The 15,127-nt window shown below is 34.5% G+C and overlaps 3 protein-coding genes across 4 annotated transcripts; all 3 read left to right on the top strand.

Annotated features, from left to right (window-relative positions):
* The first annotated feature begins 236 nt into the window (after positions 1–236).
* Positions 237–1,433, top strand: LOC107936949 (uncharacterized). The gene has a single exon (XM_016869734.2). It carries the CDS (start codon positions 806–808, stop codon positions 1,247–1,249), a length of 444 nt encoding a protein of 147 aa, XP_016725223.1. The 5' UTR covers positions 237–805; the 3' UTR covers positions 1,250–1,433.
* A 3,481-nt stretch (positions 1,434–4,914) lies between these two features.
* LOC107936957 (COX assembly mitochondrial protein 2 homolog) lies at positions 4,915–6,029 on the top strand. The gene is made up of 3 exons (XM_016869746.2): positions 4,915–5,427; positions 5,529–5,633; positions 5,720–6,029. The coding sequence occupies exons 1-3, from the start codon at positions 5,383–5,385 to the stop codon at positions 5,813–5,815; spliced, it is 246 nt and encodes an 81-aa protein (XP_016725235.2). The 5' UTR covers positions 4,915–5,382; the 3' UTR covers positions 5,816–6,029.
* Positions 6,030–8,726: 2,697 nt separating this feature from the next.
* Positions 8,727–11,886, top strand: LOC107936994 (uncharacterized). 2 transcript variants are annotated; one of them, XM_016869805.2, is made up of 2 exons: positions 8,727–8,899; positions 9,776–11,886. In XM_016869805.2, the coding sequence occupies exon 2, from the start codon at positions 9,907–9,909 to the stop codon at positions 11,737–11,739; it is 1,833 nt and encodes a 610-aa protein (XP_016725294.2). In that variant the 5' UTR covers positions 8,727–8,899; positions 9,776–9,906; the 3' UTR covers positions 11,740–11,886. The 2 variants fall into 2 exon arrangements, with proteins under 2 accessions (XP_016725294.2, XP_016725295.2); XM_016869806.2 differs by having other exon boundaries at positions 8,740–8,899; positions 9,789–11,886.
* The last annotated feature ends 3,241 nt before the right edge of the window (positions 11,887–15,127 follow it).

Here is a 15,127-nt window from a genome sequence, read left to right as displayed (position 1 = left end):
CTTTAAACTTAGGCAAAAAATCATGGGCGGTCTTTGATCGAAAATAGCCAGATCTGTACGTACCTCTTCGTTTGATTTGGGTGTTACAACGGTCACCCAAATAAAGTCCAATGTGCTGATCAACCTTTTTCCAAAATCATACACCTAAAAGTTTAAATTATTCATAACCATCGAAAGCTTTACTATTGGCCATGGAATTTTTTATAAAGGCAACAGCGTTGAGGCTTGACTATATGAAAAGCGCATGGCCCTACTTTTCACTATCTTAAGATTCCTCCTATCCTCCGTTGATTTTCAGATGAGGAAAGCCATCCAATCCCTACACTATCCGCAACCCTTAGCTAATTTTGTTGGGAAAAAAAAAATAAATATATATTTTTTATTTTAATCCTTGTGAGAAGGCAACATTTTAAAGATAATTTAATCATGGATTATTATTTAAAATAAAATAAAATTTAAAATTCATCCATGATTTTTAAACTCTATCTAAAATATTCTCTCCCTATATTTTTAATATTTTCCATGTATATTATATTATTTCATAGTTATCTTTCAACAATATCATTTCTAAAATACGAATTTATAAACAAACCATTTACTTTTATTATCTTTAGAATAATTCAACCTAGTTAAATTTGGGGTTTTACAATTAATTTTAATTGTAATTTTGAGCAGACATGGCATATAGGAATAAAGTAGACATCTTTTATTCCACTAACTGGTTTTGTTTCTCATTCTAACATTATTTGGCAGCTAGATCTGTGCTTGTGTTCACACCAAGATCCCCTCCAAAAAAAAATAAAATATGGAAGCTCTACTCTCTGAATTCACCTTCCTCTCAGATCAAGCATTACAAGACAAGAACTTTGATCCATCCACCATAGAAGACCTAATGAAGCTGTTTGAGATTGAATCATACAAGGCATGGGCAGCTATGGAGCTTGAACAAGAAGAGGAAGTGAAAGAAGCTGAAACAAGCATGCAGCAAGCTGAGGGTTATCTTGACTCAGTCATGGAAGCTGCGATGGATGAGTTTAGGCGGTTGGAGGAGGAAATGGAACGCATGGCAAAGGCTGAACTGAAGGACCTGGAAGACACAGCCGACAAGGCTAGAAAAATGGGAAACCTGATGGAAAAAGCTGCCGCTATCGCCTCCAAAAAGTACGTTGAGGCTGCACTTAATTCTGCTACTGCTTCTATGAAATCTGCTTGGAAAGGACTTTCTTCTAAAAAGGTTCATCCTTCATGAAATGAAGCTCTTGTTGTATCTTACATATAATATAATTGAAATACCCCTTGTTCTGGGTTTTCTTTCTTTCATTTCACTGTATGTTTTTCATAAAAAGTAATTAAAATCCATGAACTGGATCTGGATTTCTCCAGGAATAAGAAAATTGGCAGGCAACATGAGGCTTAGAAAGCTATTTCCTTCATTGTTTTTTGACTTGAATTACTTGATGAACTAGGCTAATGTCACTCACAGATTCTTCCAATGTCTTAATTAAAAGCAGCAAAAAGGGGGTTTGGATACAGTACTGTATCTATATTCCCCTGTGCTTAATTAATACTACATACTGTTTCTTCAGTATTCAGATTAGATCTTTTGAATTGATTATATCCTAATGGTTGTTACTCTATGATTATGGAATGCTTTTGCAGAACCAGTAATCCTCCATTGAAATCCAAACACCAACCCAATGTCCGATTAAGAGTTGATTGAACCCATTCTCATATCCTTTAAGCAACACAATTGAGGATACTTTTTTTTTGGCTTTTCCAACTATTTGGATGCTTTTATTTTGCTCATTAATTAAATGATAGTTTGCAGGGATAACTTCCATTTCTTCATTAATTAAACGATAGTTTGCAGGGATTACTTCCATTTCTTCCTAAACTTTATGCTTTATACGCACACCCCCTATACACACTATACAGCTGAAAGAAAATATATGTATAGAAATAAATTAATGGTCTTTTTTTTGAAGAAATTGTTGGATAATTTGCTGTCATGTAATCAATTGTGTTAAGAATGGATGAAGCTAAGGGATCTACTAATCATGCATGAAAGTATTTATGTAATATGCATGTATGTACTAGATACACATTAATTATTAGATGCATATATTAAAACTAATAATCACACACAACAACTATATATATAAAGGTTGTAAGAGATGAAGCCATTACAGGAAAGTACAAAAGTAAGAGATAAAAAAATTATGACATGAGAAAAGTATCCATTCCATGTTTAGTGTTTCTTCGTTTCACCAACTCTAGAATCCTCTCCAACTAAGAAGTATCAATAGCTAGAGGTCCTTACAATGTGAGTGTGAGTGAAAATAAAATTAATCATGACTTCTACAAGCACAATCTCCAATAATGTTCAAATTCCTATCATCGACGGCGAAAATTATGATTTTTGAACAGTCAAAATAGAGGCATTATTCACTTCCTTGAATGTCTTGGAATAGTCAAGGAGGGCTATCAAGATCTAGAAGATGAAGAACAACTTGAAGAATTAAAGAATGAGAAGATTACAAATGTCAGAGTTCTTAGGATGATCTAAAGAGGAGTAACGGATGTCATATTTCTCACAATTATGAAAGAAAAAAGAAAACTAAAGAAGCATGAAATATTCTACAACAATAATTCAAAGGAGACATAAAAATGAGAGCAGTTAAACTTCAATATCTCAAAATCTCAATGAAAAAATGAAAGAGCATGAAAGCATAAATAAGTATCATAATAGATTGTCCAAGTTGGTGAATCAAATGAAGGCACATGAAGACATTATTGATGATAGTAGAGTTGTTGATAAAAATCTAATCAGCTTGACAAAAAATTGATCCTATGGTGGTAGTTAATGAAGAAACTAGGGATTTGTCAATCATGACTATTTAAGGGTTGATAGGTACGGTTTACTAAGATCCTATGAGCAAAGATTGTTACGTCATTTAGATAAATCTGTTGAGAGCATGTTTCAATCCAAGCTTACTATTGAATTCAAGAATGGTGAGAAATCTTTAATATAAAACAAAGGCGAACCTTCTAGAGGTGGTAGATTTGGAAGAGGTTGAGACAGAGGAAGAAATTCACGTGGACGAGGTAGAAACAATAATAATGGTGGACGAGACAATGATAGTGGATCCAGTAAATGATGTGGAATTTATAAAAAAAAAAAAGCCATGAAGAGAAGGATTATTGGAATAGAGGCAAACCACAATGCTACTATTGCAAGAAGTTCGGACATGTGCAAAAAGACCGTTTGTCTTAGTAATCAACAGCAACATTTACCGAAGAAGGAAAGAATGATAAGAATCTGTTCTTTGCTTGCCATAAGGCATTTGAAGAGCAAAAGAACATATGGTATTTGGAAAGTGGTTGTAGCAACCATATGACAAGAGATAAAGAAGTTTTTCTCGACATAAACTCCACATTTCGCTCAAAAGTCAAATTGGATAATGGTAAATATGTTGAAGTTCAAGGCAAAGACAACATTGGGGTCGAAACGAGGCAATGAAGCAAGGTAATCCATAATACACTTTATGTGCCAGCATTAGATGAAAATTTGTTGAGCATTGGGCAACTTTTGGAGCATGATTATTCTCTATCCTTTGAGAATCAAGAGTGCAAAATCCTTGTTTCAAAAGGAAAAATTGTTGTTATAATCAAAATGACCAATAATAAAAGCTTTCACTTATTTTTTTTCAATACCAGAAAAGTATCAACTTGATAGTCAAAGAAGAAAATGACTCTTGTTTGTGGCACAAGAGACTTGGGCACTTGAACTACAAAGGTCTCAAGTTACTTGCTCAAAAGAATACTGTGCACGGGCTGCCAACAGTTAAAGAAAAATCAGGTGTTTGAAGGTTGTATGCTTAGCAAACAACACCATCAACCACTTCCAAAGGAAGGAGCATGGAGAGGCAAAGAAGTGCTAGAATTGGCTTACACTGGTGTGTGGTCCTAAGAAAACTTTTTTTCATGCTCAAAATAGGTATTTATTCATTGATGATTTAGGTAGTATGATATGGGTGCATTTTATGAGACAAAATTTAAAGTATTCTCAAGATTTTAAAAGTACTAGAGAGAGATAAAGTTAAACATCTCCATGAGGCATAAAATCGACAATAGATTGTATTCAATTCTTGGACTAAACTTCCTAGGACTTTGGTCATTTGATTGATACACTTAGGCCACCTATGTTAGGAAATTATTGATGTCATGTTCAAGTCAAGAAAAAAAAGCGAAAAAAAAAGTTTTTCAAGGTTTTTCATTTTATCAAAATTTCACATTATATTATTTTCTCTATTCGAAGATTAAGTTTCTATATATTTTTAAAATAAAAAAATTCAAAATAATTATTGAGTAATAGTTTAAAAAATGTTAATTTTGAGAGGAATTTAAATGAAAAATATTATATTAATTTAAATTACAACACTTAGTTGAATTTATGTCAACTTAATTTTTTTTATCATCATCACGAAGGTGACATTAGTTCAAATGAGCAAAATACGAATGGTGTTAAATACTATTTTTTGTTTAGTGGGTTTTAGAGGTATGTTAAGGAATATTTAAATAAAAATTAAATTTTTAACTTTTCTTAGAAATAGAATTAAAGTGGTAAAATTTGTAAATTTGAGAGTTAAATTATTGAATTTAGAATTCAAACTAAAATGATAAATTTTGTAAATATTAATGACAAAATTTATTGAATTTTTAAATTTAAAATTAAATTGATAGAATATGTAATTATTATAGAATTAAATTTTTTATTATGCCAATAAAAATGATACACTTTTAACTTTTCCGTAATTAATGGGAGAGTAACTAAAATATTTAATTTGAAAAAATTAAAAAATTGAGTGACCAAAAGACATGATTAAGTAATTATTTTTGTAGTTAAACCATTTAACGATACAAATAAAAAAAAATTAAATTAAGCCTATTCTTAATCCCTAAATTCCTAAAATGAAAACACGCTTAGTCGGTCCCTCACCCTCCTCCTAGACAGATCACCCTTCACCGTCGGTTCATCTTATCTCTGACCTCAACCGGCGCCGTTCAGGCAGATCTCACTCTCTCCACTCGATTCACAGCCGGCAGCCTCTACAACCCACCCCTCACAGCCTCTTTCCGTCGCTCAACTCAGCCCTTGCAATCGGTAGTCAGTCGCGCAACTCGCAAGCAGTGCAATCGGTAGTCAGTCGCGCAGCTCGCAAGCAGTGCAATCGGTAGTCAGTTGCGCAGCTCGCAAGCAGCAAGCTCGTCGCCTCCGTCTCACACCCTGAGGTTTCTGCAAATTTATTAATCGGTTCATTTGAAATCTGTTGATTGTTTAAATTTCATAATACAGATCGTTGAATATAGTCTGCTGGAAAAATGCACCCTCCTCTTACTTTACACAGGCATCCAATGTGTGCTGAAGTAAGTACGAACTTGGTGTTGAATCTAATATTTTTAGCTGTTGGATTGGAAGGAAAGTTTGGTTCTTGTTAAATTAATCATATGACTTTATCTTTTGGCAGATCATCGAGGAGTTCCAAAAGTGTCATTTAGAGCATCCAATAGCTAAATTCTTCGGTGAATGTACAGAATTAAAGATAAAGCTCGATCGCTGTTTACGACAGGAAGTGAGTTATTCTCAGCTCTAGGTGGAATTCAGTTTCTAATATCATTGTCGTGACTCTGTTTGAAACACGATGTTTTTATTTGGCAGAAAGCTTTGAAGAGGAAGGCCAATTTTGAACAGAGTAAGAAACTGAAAGAAAGACTTCAGGCGTTAAGGAAGGAAACTGCTGAAAGCGATTCATGAATCTGTTTTACGATGCTGTGGTTGGTTGGGCCACAGTTATTTGCTTGGTGCTACAAAAAATTGTTTACTTGTTTCCGTTGCCTACTTGAGAATGATATATGATGAACAAAGATTGTGGTTCCTTCTTGATTTTACATAAAGAAACTTTGATTGTATACCTATGTACTTGGACTGCTGAAAATCTTAAATAACAATTCCCTTAACTTTATTTTTCCGCATCGAGCTCAATTATCATAACCTGAAGTTTTTTAAATGTTTGACCTCTAACGGTGATCCTCTTAGATGACAATAAAAACCTTTAAGGTAGTCGCCGTTGTGTTTAAACTGAAATCTTTGCTAATATTAAGTTTTCTCTAAATACTTCCCTTACTAGTCTCCTCTCATCTAGGTTCACACCTCAAAAGCTAGAACCACTTGTTTTCTGCACGAGGTAATGGGCGATCAAGCAAATGGAGGACGACTAGGTTGCCAAAACAATGATTTTTATCATTAGTGATAGAAGAAAGGGTTTATTAATGAAACAAAAAAGAGGAAGAAATATGACCAAATCTTGCTAGTTTTCTGTATATAAAACTCTGATCCTGCTAGTTTGATGTGAGTGTCCCAAGCAATAGGGCTTTGTTTAACAGTGATGGAATCAATGTGTTTGAATTAGCTTTATCTAGTATTTAACAGCAAGTTTTCCTCAGTAGCTAGTCTTCTTATCTGCAAATTCTCTTAAAAATCAAAATAATTTAATAGCAAAACCGAAAAAGTATAACTAAGAAAAGCTTGAAGTTCGATCCCAATAGCAGAGCTAGTTCTGTGTTTCTAAGTACTAAATACAAGTATGAACTCCATTAATTCAAGCTTTTTCCTTTTTCTGTCAATTCATGTTTGCTTCTGATTCTTAAAGTCCTTAACATAGGTGCTATATTCTTCTTTGTACTTGGGGCTGCTGTGATATGTTGTAAGGCTTTTTCTGCTGTTGAAATCTTTGATAAAGTGCCTCATTTTCTTCTCAGAATCAAAAACTGAATCCAGATGTTCATGAAAAAGGCATTTGATTGCTTCTGGCATGGTTTGATCCTTCATTACACTGTTTCAATAGTCCCCCTGGTTCTCTTATTGCTTAAGGCTTGCGGACTACCCAAGAAAAGATGAGTGTATAAACATCGATAAAACACGGTCAGAAACAAACATAATTGAATGAAAACCAATATTATGGATTATTTTGAGCAAATTTCATAGAAAAACATACAGAAACTGGTTTTTAGATAGTCAGTTGCTGCTCTAAGATTATATGTGAAGTAATGGTTACCAGAAAGCAGAAAATGAAGAATCTTCATGTCTTTTACACATTAGTATGAAGAGAAGGGATTGGATCATACCATTAATAGAGTTTGGAAGACCATGACTGATGCTTAAAATGGAGTGCATCGAAAAAAAGTGTATGTTATATCAATTCTAAGATTTGAACTTTTGGTACTAAAGAGAGGAAAAAGGAAAATGAATTTGAACTGGGTATTGGGTGGAGCGAAGGACTGAAGGATTTAAAGAAAAGTTTATGGGAGCAAAAACCAACTTATCCTATAACATAAGTCAATTGGAGAGCAAAAGATGGGATGTTCCCAAATCTTACCCAACTCTATTTGATCAATCAATTCAATTTTACTTGAAGAGCCACTCCAATTAGAACAATGGACTCTGCCATCCATTCCCCAACCGGTTTATTAATTTCAATTAAGATTGTTTTGACTGATTTTGCTATGCGACTGTACACCGTGCAATGGATAAGGGGATCATAAGAAGCAGTGTTAGTATCCTTTAACTGGATTGGAAGCGTGCACTGTTTCATATTGTTGTACTAAGTTTTGAATTTTGGAAGGAAAGATACAAATGCATTGTTGATGAAATACAAGGAAATGCATGTTTTGAGTTTCAAATGGACCAATCTCTCTTACCTTGATGATTTGTTGGTATTATCAAGCCAACTCTGTCTGAAGAAAGAAATGCCACCTTCAACAACCCCTCATCTCTTTTCACCCCCAGACTTTGTGATTCAACTACATACTCAATTTTACCATTACCAAATTTCATAATTTAAGATTTAAGATAAGTTTTGCAAGCAATTATATTATACCAATGCAAATGAATACATCCTAATGCCTCGAGGGAAAAACTTATTTATTATATATGTATTACAATAGTTAGACATAAAATAAAGAATAATTAGTAAAATTTTAAAATAAAAATTAAAAATATGAGTAATAATTCTTGTAAAATATAACACCTCTTCAAAAGAAGCAAGAATATTTCCTTCTCTTTGCTACAAATATATAAGTCATGAGAGTGACTAAATTTTATCAATTAAATTAATTTATTGTTAACACATAATTATACTACAAAAACAAAAATAAGGATTATCTAACCCATAGCCCCTGGTTTTGCCCAACACAAAATTCACTGTGCTTTTGTAAGTTATAAGGTTTTTATGTGCACCATTAATTTATATAAATAGAATTAGTTATATAGGAGCCTTCTTACTTTGTTGTTCAATGACTGTAATGTTTCTACAGGATGGTAATTGTTGACTTCCCCTTTCTAAACAAACGAAAAAAAAATTGATATCTAATATAAAATCAACTGTTTATAAAATTAATAAAAACTCTTAACAAAGTTAAGGTAGATGTTTTATTTTATTTAGTATTTCTTCTAGATGTATTTTGCATTGTTTTTTTCTTCTATTTTATGGTAATTTCAACCAATTTAGTATCTAAATTAAATATTATGTTGTCTAATAAATATTTGACATTGAGATAAAAGAAAAACTCAAATACTAAATTCAATCAAAAAGAAAATTAGAAAAATTCCGTCCAACTTAAAAAGGTAAAAGATACAAGTACAAAATAAATAACGGTATAACCGGAACACACTCATGTATAGATTTGAAAAAGACAATAATATCCTTAACGTGACCTTATCAACCCTAATCTTCTCCCGATTACTAAACTTTTACCCCCAAATCTTTCCCCAAAACGAATTGAAGAAGATTACTTTCTTCTCTTTGGATCTTTCCACTAACCTTCTTCAAATCTATTTAAGGTCAGTTAAAAATCATTCTATGAGAAAAGATTTTGATATTCTTGTTGCTAAATGATTGGTCATTAGCTTTATCTTTTTCATCTTTATTTCCCCTGTTTTTTCTTTTTGGTTGAAAGTTCCTTTCTTTGGACGTAATTTTGTTTTGGTTTTGTTGTTATTGGCATGGGAGTCTTAATAACGGGAAAAGGTTAGAATGATTTCCTTATTTCAATTTTTCTTTACATTTTCAAAAGTTCTTATTTTTTCTTGGTGCTTGAAAGTAGCTATCAAAGTGGCATGGTAGTTTTTTTCTCTTATTTTCTTTCTGGATTTTCCTCTTATAAACTTTCGTAGAGTGAATTTGAGCTCAAAAGGATACATGCGAAATAAAATAAAATAAAAATTATTATTTGAAATTATGAGGACAATTTCCATTGTGATCACTGTAGTAAAATGTAAGCTGTTCAAAAGTTTGAATTTTTACATTATATAAGCATTTTATTTTGGTAGATGAGTTTAGAACCTGGTTTTAACAGATTATTACTAGTATTTGTTTCTTGTTTAGAAGTAAATTGCTGCTTGCAAATATGAAGATTGGGTGTTTAGCAATTAGCTTATCTTTAGGAAGGATGGCATAGTTTCGTTTATTCAGTTAAGATAATAATTTGAAGTATATCTAGGATACTCCTTTGTCTCCTAGCAATACAGTTATACTGTTATGTATGTTTCCAATGAATTAGGTATTGCTTATTTCATGCTTTGGTTGTTTGTACATATGGTCAGATGTGAACCATTTGAATCATATCTTCTCAATTTTCACTATTCATGAAATTTCACTTTAAGCAGTTGACGGTATTAGTTTACTTCTGTTAATGTCAAATGTTCATTTTGTTATAGTTATTCTTCACAGCGCTCATTTGGAGCTCCCTGAATGGTTTGTTCATTGGCTTCAAAATTGTTGGCCCTCTTAACTTCTTTACCTGACTGAAAAAAGTTAGCTCTCTTGCCTTCTTGGGTAAGACAATGGTATGTTGGTCATTGCATGGAATGAAGTCATAATTTGTATTGGTTGCCCCATGGAAGACCACACTTTTGCTGTTGGTCAGGAGTTCCCTGATGTCAAGGCCTTCCGTAATGCTATTAAGGAAGCTGCCATTGCACAGCACTTTGAGCTGCGTATTATAAAGAGTGACCTTATCCGTTACTTTGCCAAGTGCGCCACAGAAGGATGTCCATGGCGTATTCGTGCAGTTAAGCTTCCCAATTCTCCAACTTTCACAATTAGAAGTCTTGAAGGAGCACATACTTGTGGGAAAAATGCACAAAATGGACACCATCAAGCTTCTGTGGATTGGATTGTGAGTTTTATAGAGGAACGACTACGGGATAACATCAATTACAAGCCAAAGGATATATTGCATGACATTCATAAACAATATGGGATCATCATACCATACAAGCAAGCTTGGCGTGCAAAGGAACGGGGACTTGCTGCTATTTATGGCTCTTCAGAAGAAGGATACTGCATGCTTCCCACATTTTGTGAGGAAATAAAGAAAACAAACCCTGGAAGTATTGCAGAGTTATTCACCACTGGTGCAGATAACCGTTTCCAGCGGCTATTTGTTTCCTTTCATGCATCCATATGTGGATTCTTGAGTGGATGCTTGCCTATTGTTGGGCTTGGTGGAATCCAGCTTAAAAGCAAATACCTCGGTACTTTGCTTTCAGCAACTGCTTTTGATGCTGATGGTGGTTTATTTCCTCTTGCATTTGGCGTTGTTGATACAGAAAATGATGATAGCTGGATCTGGTTCTTATCAGAGTTGCATAAGGCTTTGGAGATGAATTCTGAGAAAATGCCACAGCTCACTTTTCTATCAGATGGTCAAAAAGGCACTTTAGATGCAATAAGGAGAAAGTTCCCAAATTCTTGTCATGCCTTTTGCATGAGCTATCTTAGTGAAAGCATTAGCAAAGAGTTCAAGAACTCAAGGCTTTTCCATCTTCTCTGGAAAGCTGCATATGCTACAACTACGACTGTTTTTAAAGAGAAAATGGCTGAAATAGAGGAGGCTTCTCCTGAAGCTGCAAAGTGGATACAGAAATTTCCACCTTCCCGCTGGGCATTGTTGTATTTCGAAGGGACACGTTATGGGCACCTCTCATCCAACATTGAGGAATTTAATCGGTGGATTCTTGATGCTTTAGAGTTACCCATAATACAGGTGGTTGAGCAAATTCACAACAAATTGATGTCTGAGTTTGAGGACCGTCGAACTAGAAGTCATTCTTGGTTTTCTGTACTAGCCCCTAGTGCTGAGACACGCATGCAAGAAGTTATCAGCCGTGCATCAACATATCAAGTTCTGCGGTCAGATGAAGTAGAATTTGAGGTTATATCAGCTGAACGATCAGACATTGTGAATATTGGGAAACACTCTTGTTCATGTCGTGATTGGCAACTTTATGGAATACCTTGTGCACTTGCTGCGGCAGCAATCATGTCATGCCGAAAAGATGTATATGCTTTCGCAGAGAAATGCTTTACAGTTGCCAGTTATCATGAGGCATATTCAGAAGAGATATACCCCATTCCTCAGAAGATTGACTGGAACAAGTTCGATGAGGCGCCTAGTACTTTGAATGAGGATGCTCAAGTCGTGCGACCGCCCAAGTTTCGTCGGCCTCCAGGACGCCCTGAAAAGAAACGGATATGCGTAGGGGAGCTTAATCGTGAGAAACACACGGTGCATTGTAGCAGATGTAACCAGACCGGTCACTATAAAACAACTTGCAAAGCAGATATTATGAAGGGTATTGATTCTAGCCTTGTAGGATCTAATTTTGTACTTAAGTAGATTGTAGATTATGAATATGGTACTAGCGTGGCCATATTTAATTCTGCACCCAATGTGAAATAGGAAATCTCCATTGTATCTCTCAGTATGTATGTATGTATGTATAACTGGATTCAAGTTCGTATGGCTCTGGCTTTAGTTTTGCAACTTTTGCTCTTGATGAGAAATTCAGTTGGGCCTTTTATTGCACTCAAATACATCCAGTAGAAGGTGTCTTCTGGATCCTTGTTGAATTTATTAACAAAATTTAAAACTTTTATATATTTTGAACTATCACCACTGCATATTTAAAGATAAAAAGTTAAAAATAAAAATATGAACTTAAAGGTTAAAAATGCTTTTAGCAAAAAGTCAATTGAGTTTTTATGAAAAAAAATACAACCAAATGACTTTTTTTTTTAACCAAAACTGTCAATTAACTGAAAAAGTCACCAAAAATTGCTACGTTTCATTACGTGAAGTAGGCAGTGGCTGGAAGAGTAAAGCATGGGAGTAGCTCTTGAAACTTTCTGTTGAGTTGTAGGTCAAGTTTGTATTTCCTTGTACTGTACAGCCACCTAATCCTATATTTTAAGAAGTTGCAGATGGAGATGGAGGTGAAGAAGAGGTGGTGGGTTTAAACCTTAATTGACAGATATGAATATGAATCCCCTGCTTCAAGAGCTATTCCCATGCTTTACTCTTCCCTTGTTTCATTACAAAGTTTGTTCATCCTAGTCATCACTTGCACTGAACCGCGGGTCATGGCTCCAAATTTTGTTGTTTGCATCATCAATCACGGGAGTTGTCCTGGGTCATTGAGGATCTTGTTTGCAGAGCAGGAGCTCCAAAATCACTCATAAGTATACTTATTTGCCAAAATACTATCCCTCCATAATTTTGTATATATTGCTATCTTTCTATACGAAAAGGCGTGAAGAGACATGGAGAATTCAAATGAAGAACAACAAGCTTTGGTCGTCAAATCATGGAATTCCATGAAGAAAAATGCTGGTGAACTGGGTCTTAAATTCTTCTTGAGGTCAATTACCTCCCACTTCTACCTTTTTTTCTTTTTTTTTTAATTCGTATCCATCTGTCCATCCACTCATAATGATTTTCATAATAAATGGATCCACAATCAAAATTACAGGATTTTTGAGGAAGAGGGATTCAGACATCCCACTAGAGCAAAACCCAAAGCTCAAACCCCATGCCATGACCGTCTTTGTTATGGTATATTCTATGCCCAAATTGTATAGTGAATTTAGAGGAATGATGTGCAGACCTGTGAATCAGTCAATCAGCTATTCAACTTCGAAAAACCGGAAAAGCTACAGTGAGAGAATCCAATATTTAGGGGCCACACATTTCAAGTGTGGTGTTGTAGATGAACATTTTGAGGAAAGATTATAGACCAGGGTGCAGCATCAATGTCCCGACTTGCTGGCCAATCCACTAGCTCTTTAGCTGATTCGGTTCAAGTCATTTCTTGCGCACTGCATCAACTCATTAGATTTCATTAGGTTGGAATTGGCCTAATTGGTTAAGGAACATCATAAAAAGAATCATTTTATTCAATCATAGATAACTAATATATAATTCGTAAAATGACTAAAATAACATAAAAATGTCTGATTACAAGCTATTTAAGTATAGAAAAGAACCTAATTTCTCATATTAAAGTATACTCCTAATACAACTCTAGTATTCAAAAATTTAATTTGCTTAGTCACCGAGATGCCATGAATTTCGATACTAGTATTTTGTATTTGAGAGCAGGTTTGCAAGCCTACATTGGAAAGGGGGCTTGGCATAAAATGTACCCAAAAACAAAATGAATTTTTTTTATTATGAAAATTGGGTTCCAAATGGCGATACATGTGAAAAAATTATGAGTGCAAGTCCTGCGTACGAAATATAGATGGAATGAGATGCTGCCTCTTTCTAACAAGTGAAATAATTGCTCGAGACTTTAGAAAGGAGTATGCCAAGTATGGGAGATTCGTCAAGGAATGGTTTGGAATATTGGAAACAGTGGAAATGTTGATTTTTGGAGAGATGTGTGGCTGTCTGACATTGGATCACTGATTGGAAGATTGGAATTAGAGGAATAGTGACAAAATCATATATGGGTCGATTGCTTGAATGGTTACACCAAATGGTGATTGGAATTAGAGTTTATTGGAAGATGTTTTACCATACAATATTTTGCTTAAATTGGCAGCAATGCTTCCGCCGAGCAAAGAGGGCAATGTGGATTCTTTGTCTTGGAGATGGGATGCTAATAGGAGATTCACTGTCAAATCGGCCTATTCAGTGGCATCAAATAATTTAAATGGAGAGGTTCAAGAATGGTGGAAACCACTATGGCGTTTTAGAGGACCCCAAAAAATTTAAGTTTTCCTATGGTTAATGTGTTTGGGTAAATTATTAACAAACAATGAAAGGAAGAGAAGACATATGACCATTGGTCCAAGGTTTGAAGTATGCGGAGTTGAGGATGAAACTTTGGACCATGTGCTTTGTAGATGTATCGTAGCGTCGGTCATTTGGAAGCGGTTAGTTTGGGAGGATAAATTTGTTGAATTCATGATTATGTAGATTCCTAAATGGGCTAACTAGATTCTTTCTAATCCTTACTTTGCTCGAGATAGTACTAGGTGGGAGATTCTCTTTGGAGTATTATGTTGGAACCTATGGAAGCGTAGAGCTTGAATATTAGAAAGGAGTTTGCGGCTACAACAACAATGTATTAGTGTGATAGGCAATGTTAATAATAGTATCATAAGCAGTCGCTCGAGGAATGTGAAGTTGATTAGTTGGAGGAAACCTAATAATTGTATCTATTTAATTTATGCGATTCTTCTTCTATGATTAAAAAAAGAAAAATTAAAAACTTGAAGTCCACGGTTAAGTGTGGCATTGTCCACTAACTTAAATTTAGTATGGCATAGTTATATTCAAAGCCTCGATTAATTATTCAACAAGTCCTTCATCATTAATTCCCCTTCAAATAAGTCTCTGTCACTTTCATAATTCAGAATACAATCCGGCTTTGATGTTTACTCCGTATCATAATTAAGAAATAATTAAATGACATCTAAAACGACACTCGTATTATAATTTTAATTCACTCGGTCATCGAGATGACACGAAGTTCAACACTAGGCATTTTGGGTGTTATACATCAGCCACGTCCTTGACGTTATGAATCTCCAACTCAAGTTTCACCCAAGTTGTGAGTTTATCCTTGAAACAAAAGAAGGCACTCATTTACTCTAGGTTTAGAATTATGTAAAATGAGCTTAGAAACTCTCGCACATACTCGCGTATCCCCCGAGGTGAGCAAGTCAACGTAGCTTTAACCCTCAAAAGCTTTCCCTTGAGTTCCACGATTTCGCTGCAT

This window comes from Gossypium hirsutum, chromosome A01 (genome assembly GCF_007990345.1).
Source record: "Gossypium hirsutum isolate 1008001.06 chromosome A01, Gossypium_hirsutum_v2.1, whole genome shotgun sequence".
In the NCBI taxonomy this organism is placed as follows: Eukaryota; Viridiplantae; Streptophyta; class Magnoliopsida; order Malvales; family Malvaceae; genus Gossypium; species Gossypium hirsutum.
Note: the sequence above shows the minus strand (reverse complement) of the source record. Positions and strands in the feature narration are given on the sequence as shown.

Excerpts from the sequence above, each read along its gene's own strand:
- LOC107936949 (XM_016869734.2), top strand. The coding sequence starts at position 806 with ATGGAAGCTCTACTCTCTGAATTCACCTTCCTCTCAGATCAAGCATTA.
- LOC107936994 (XM_016869805.2), top strand. The coding sequence starts at position 9,907 with ATGTTGGTCATTGCATGGAATGAAGTCATAATTTGTATTGGTTGCCCC.
- LOC107936957 (XM_016869746.2), top strand. The coding sequence starts at position 5,383 with ATGCACCCTCCTCTTACTTTACACAGGCATCCAATGTGTGCTGAA. Across the intron at positions 5,428-5,528 it reads GGCATCCAATGTGTGCTGAA|ATCATCGAGGAGTTCCAAAA; the intron begins GTAAGTACGAAC and ends ATCTTTTGGCAG. Across the intron at positions 5,634-5,719 it reads ATCGCTGTTTACGACAGGAA|AAAGCTTTGAAGAGGAAGGC; the intron begins GTGAGTTATTCT and ends TTTATTTGGCAG.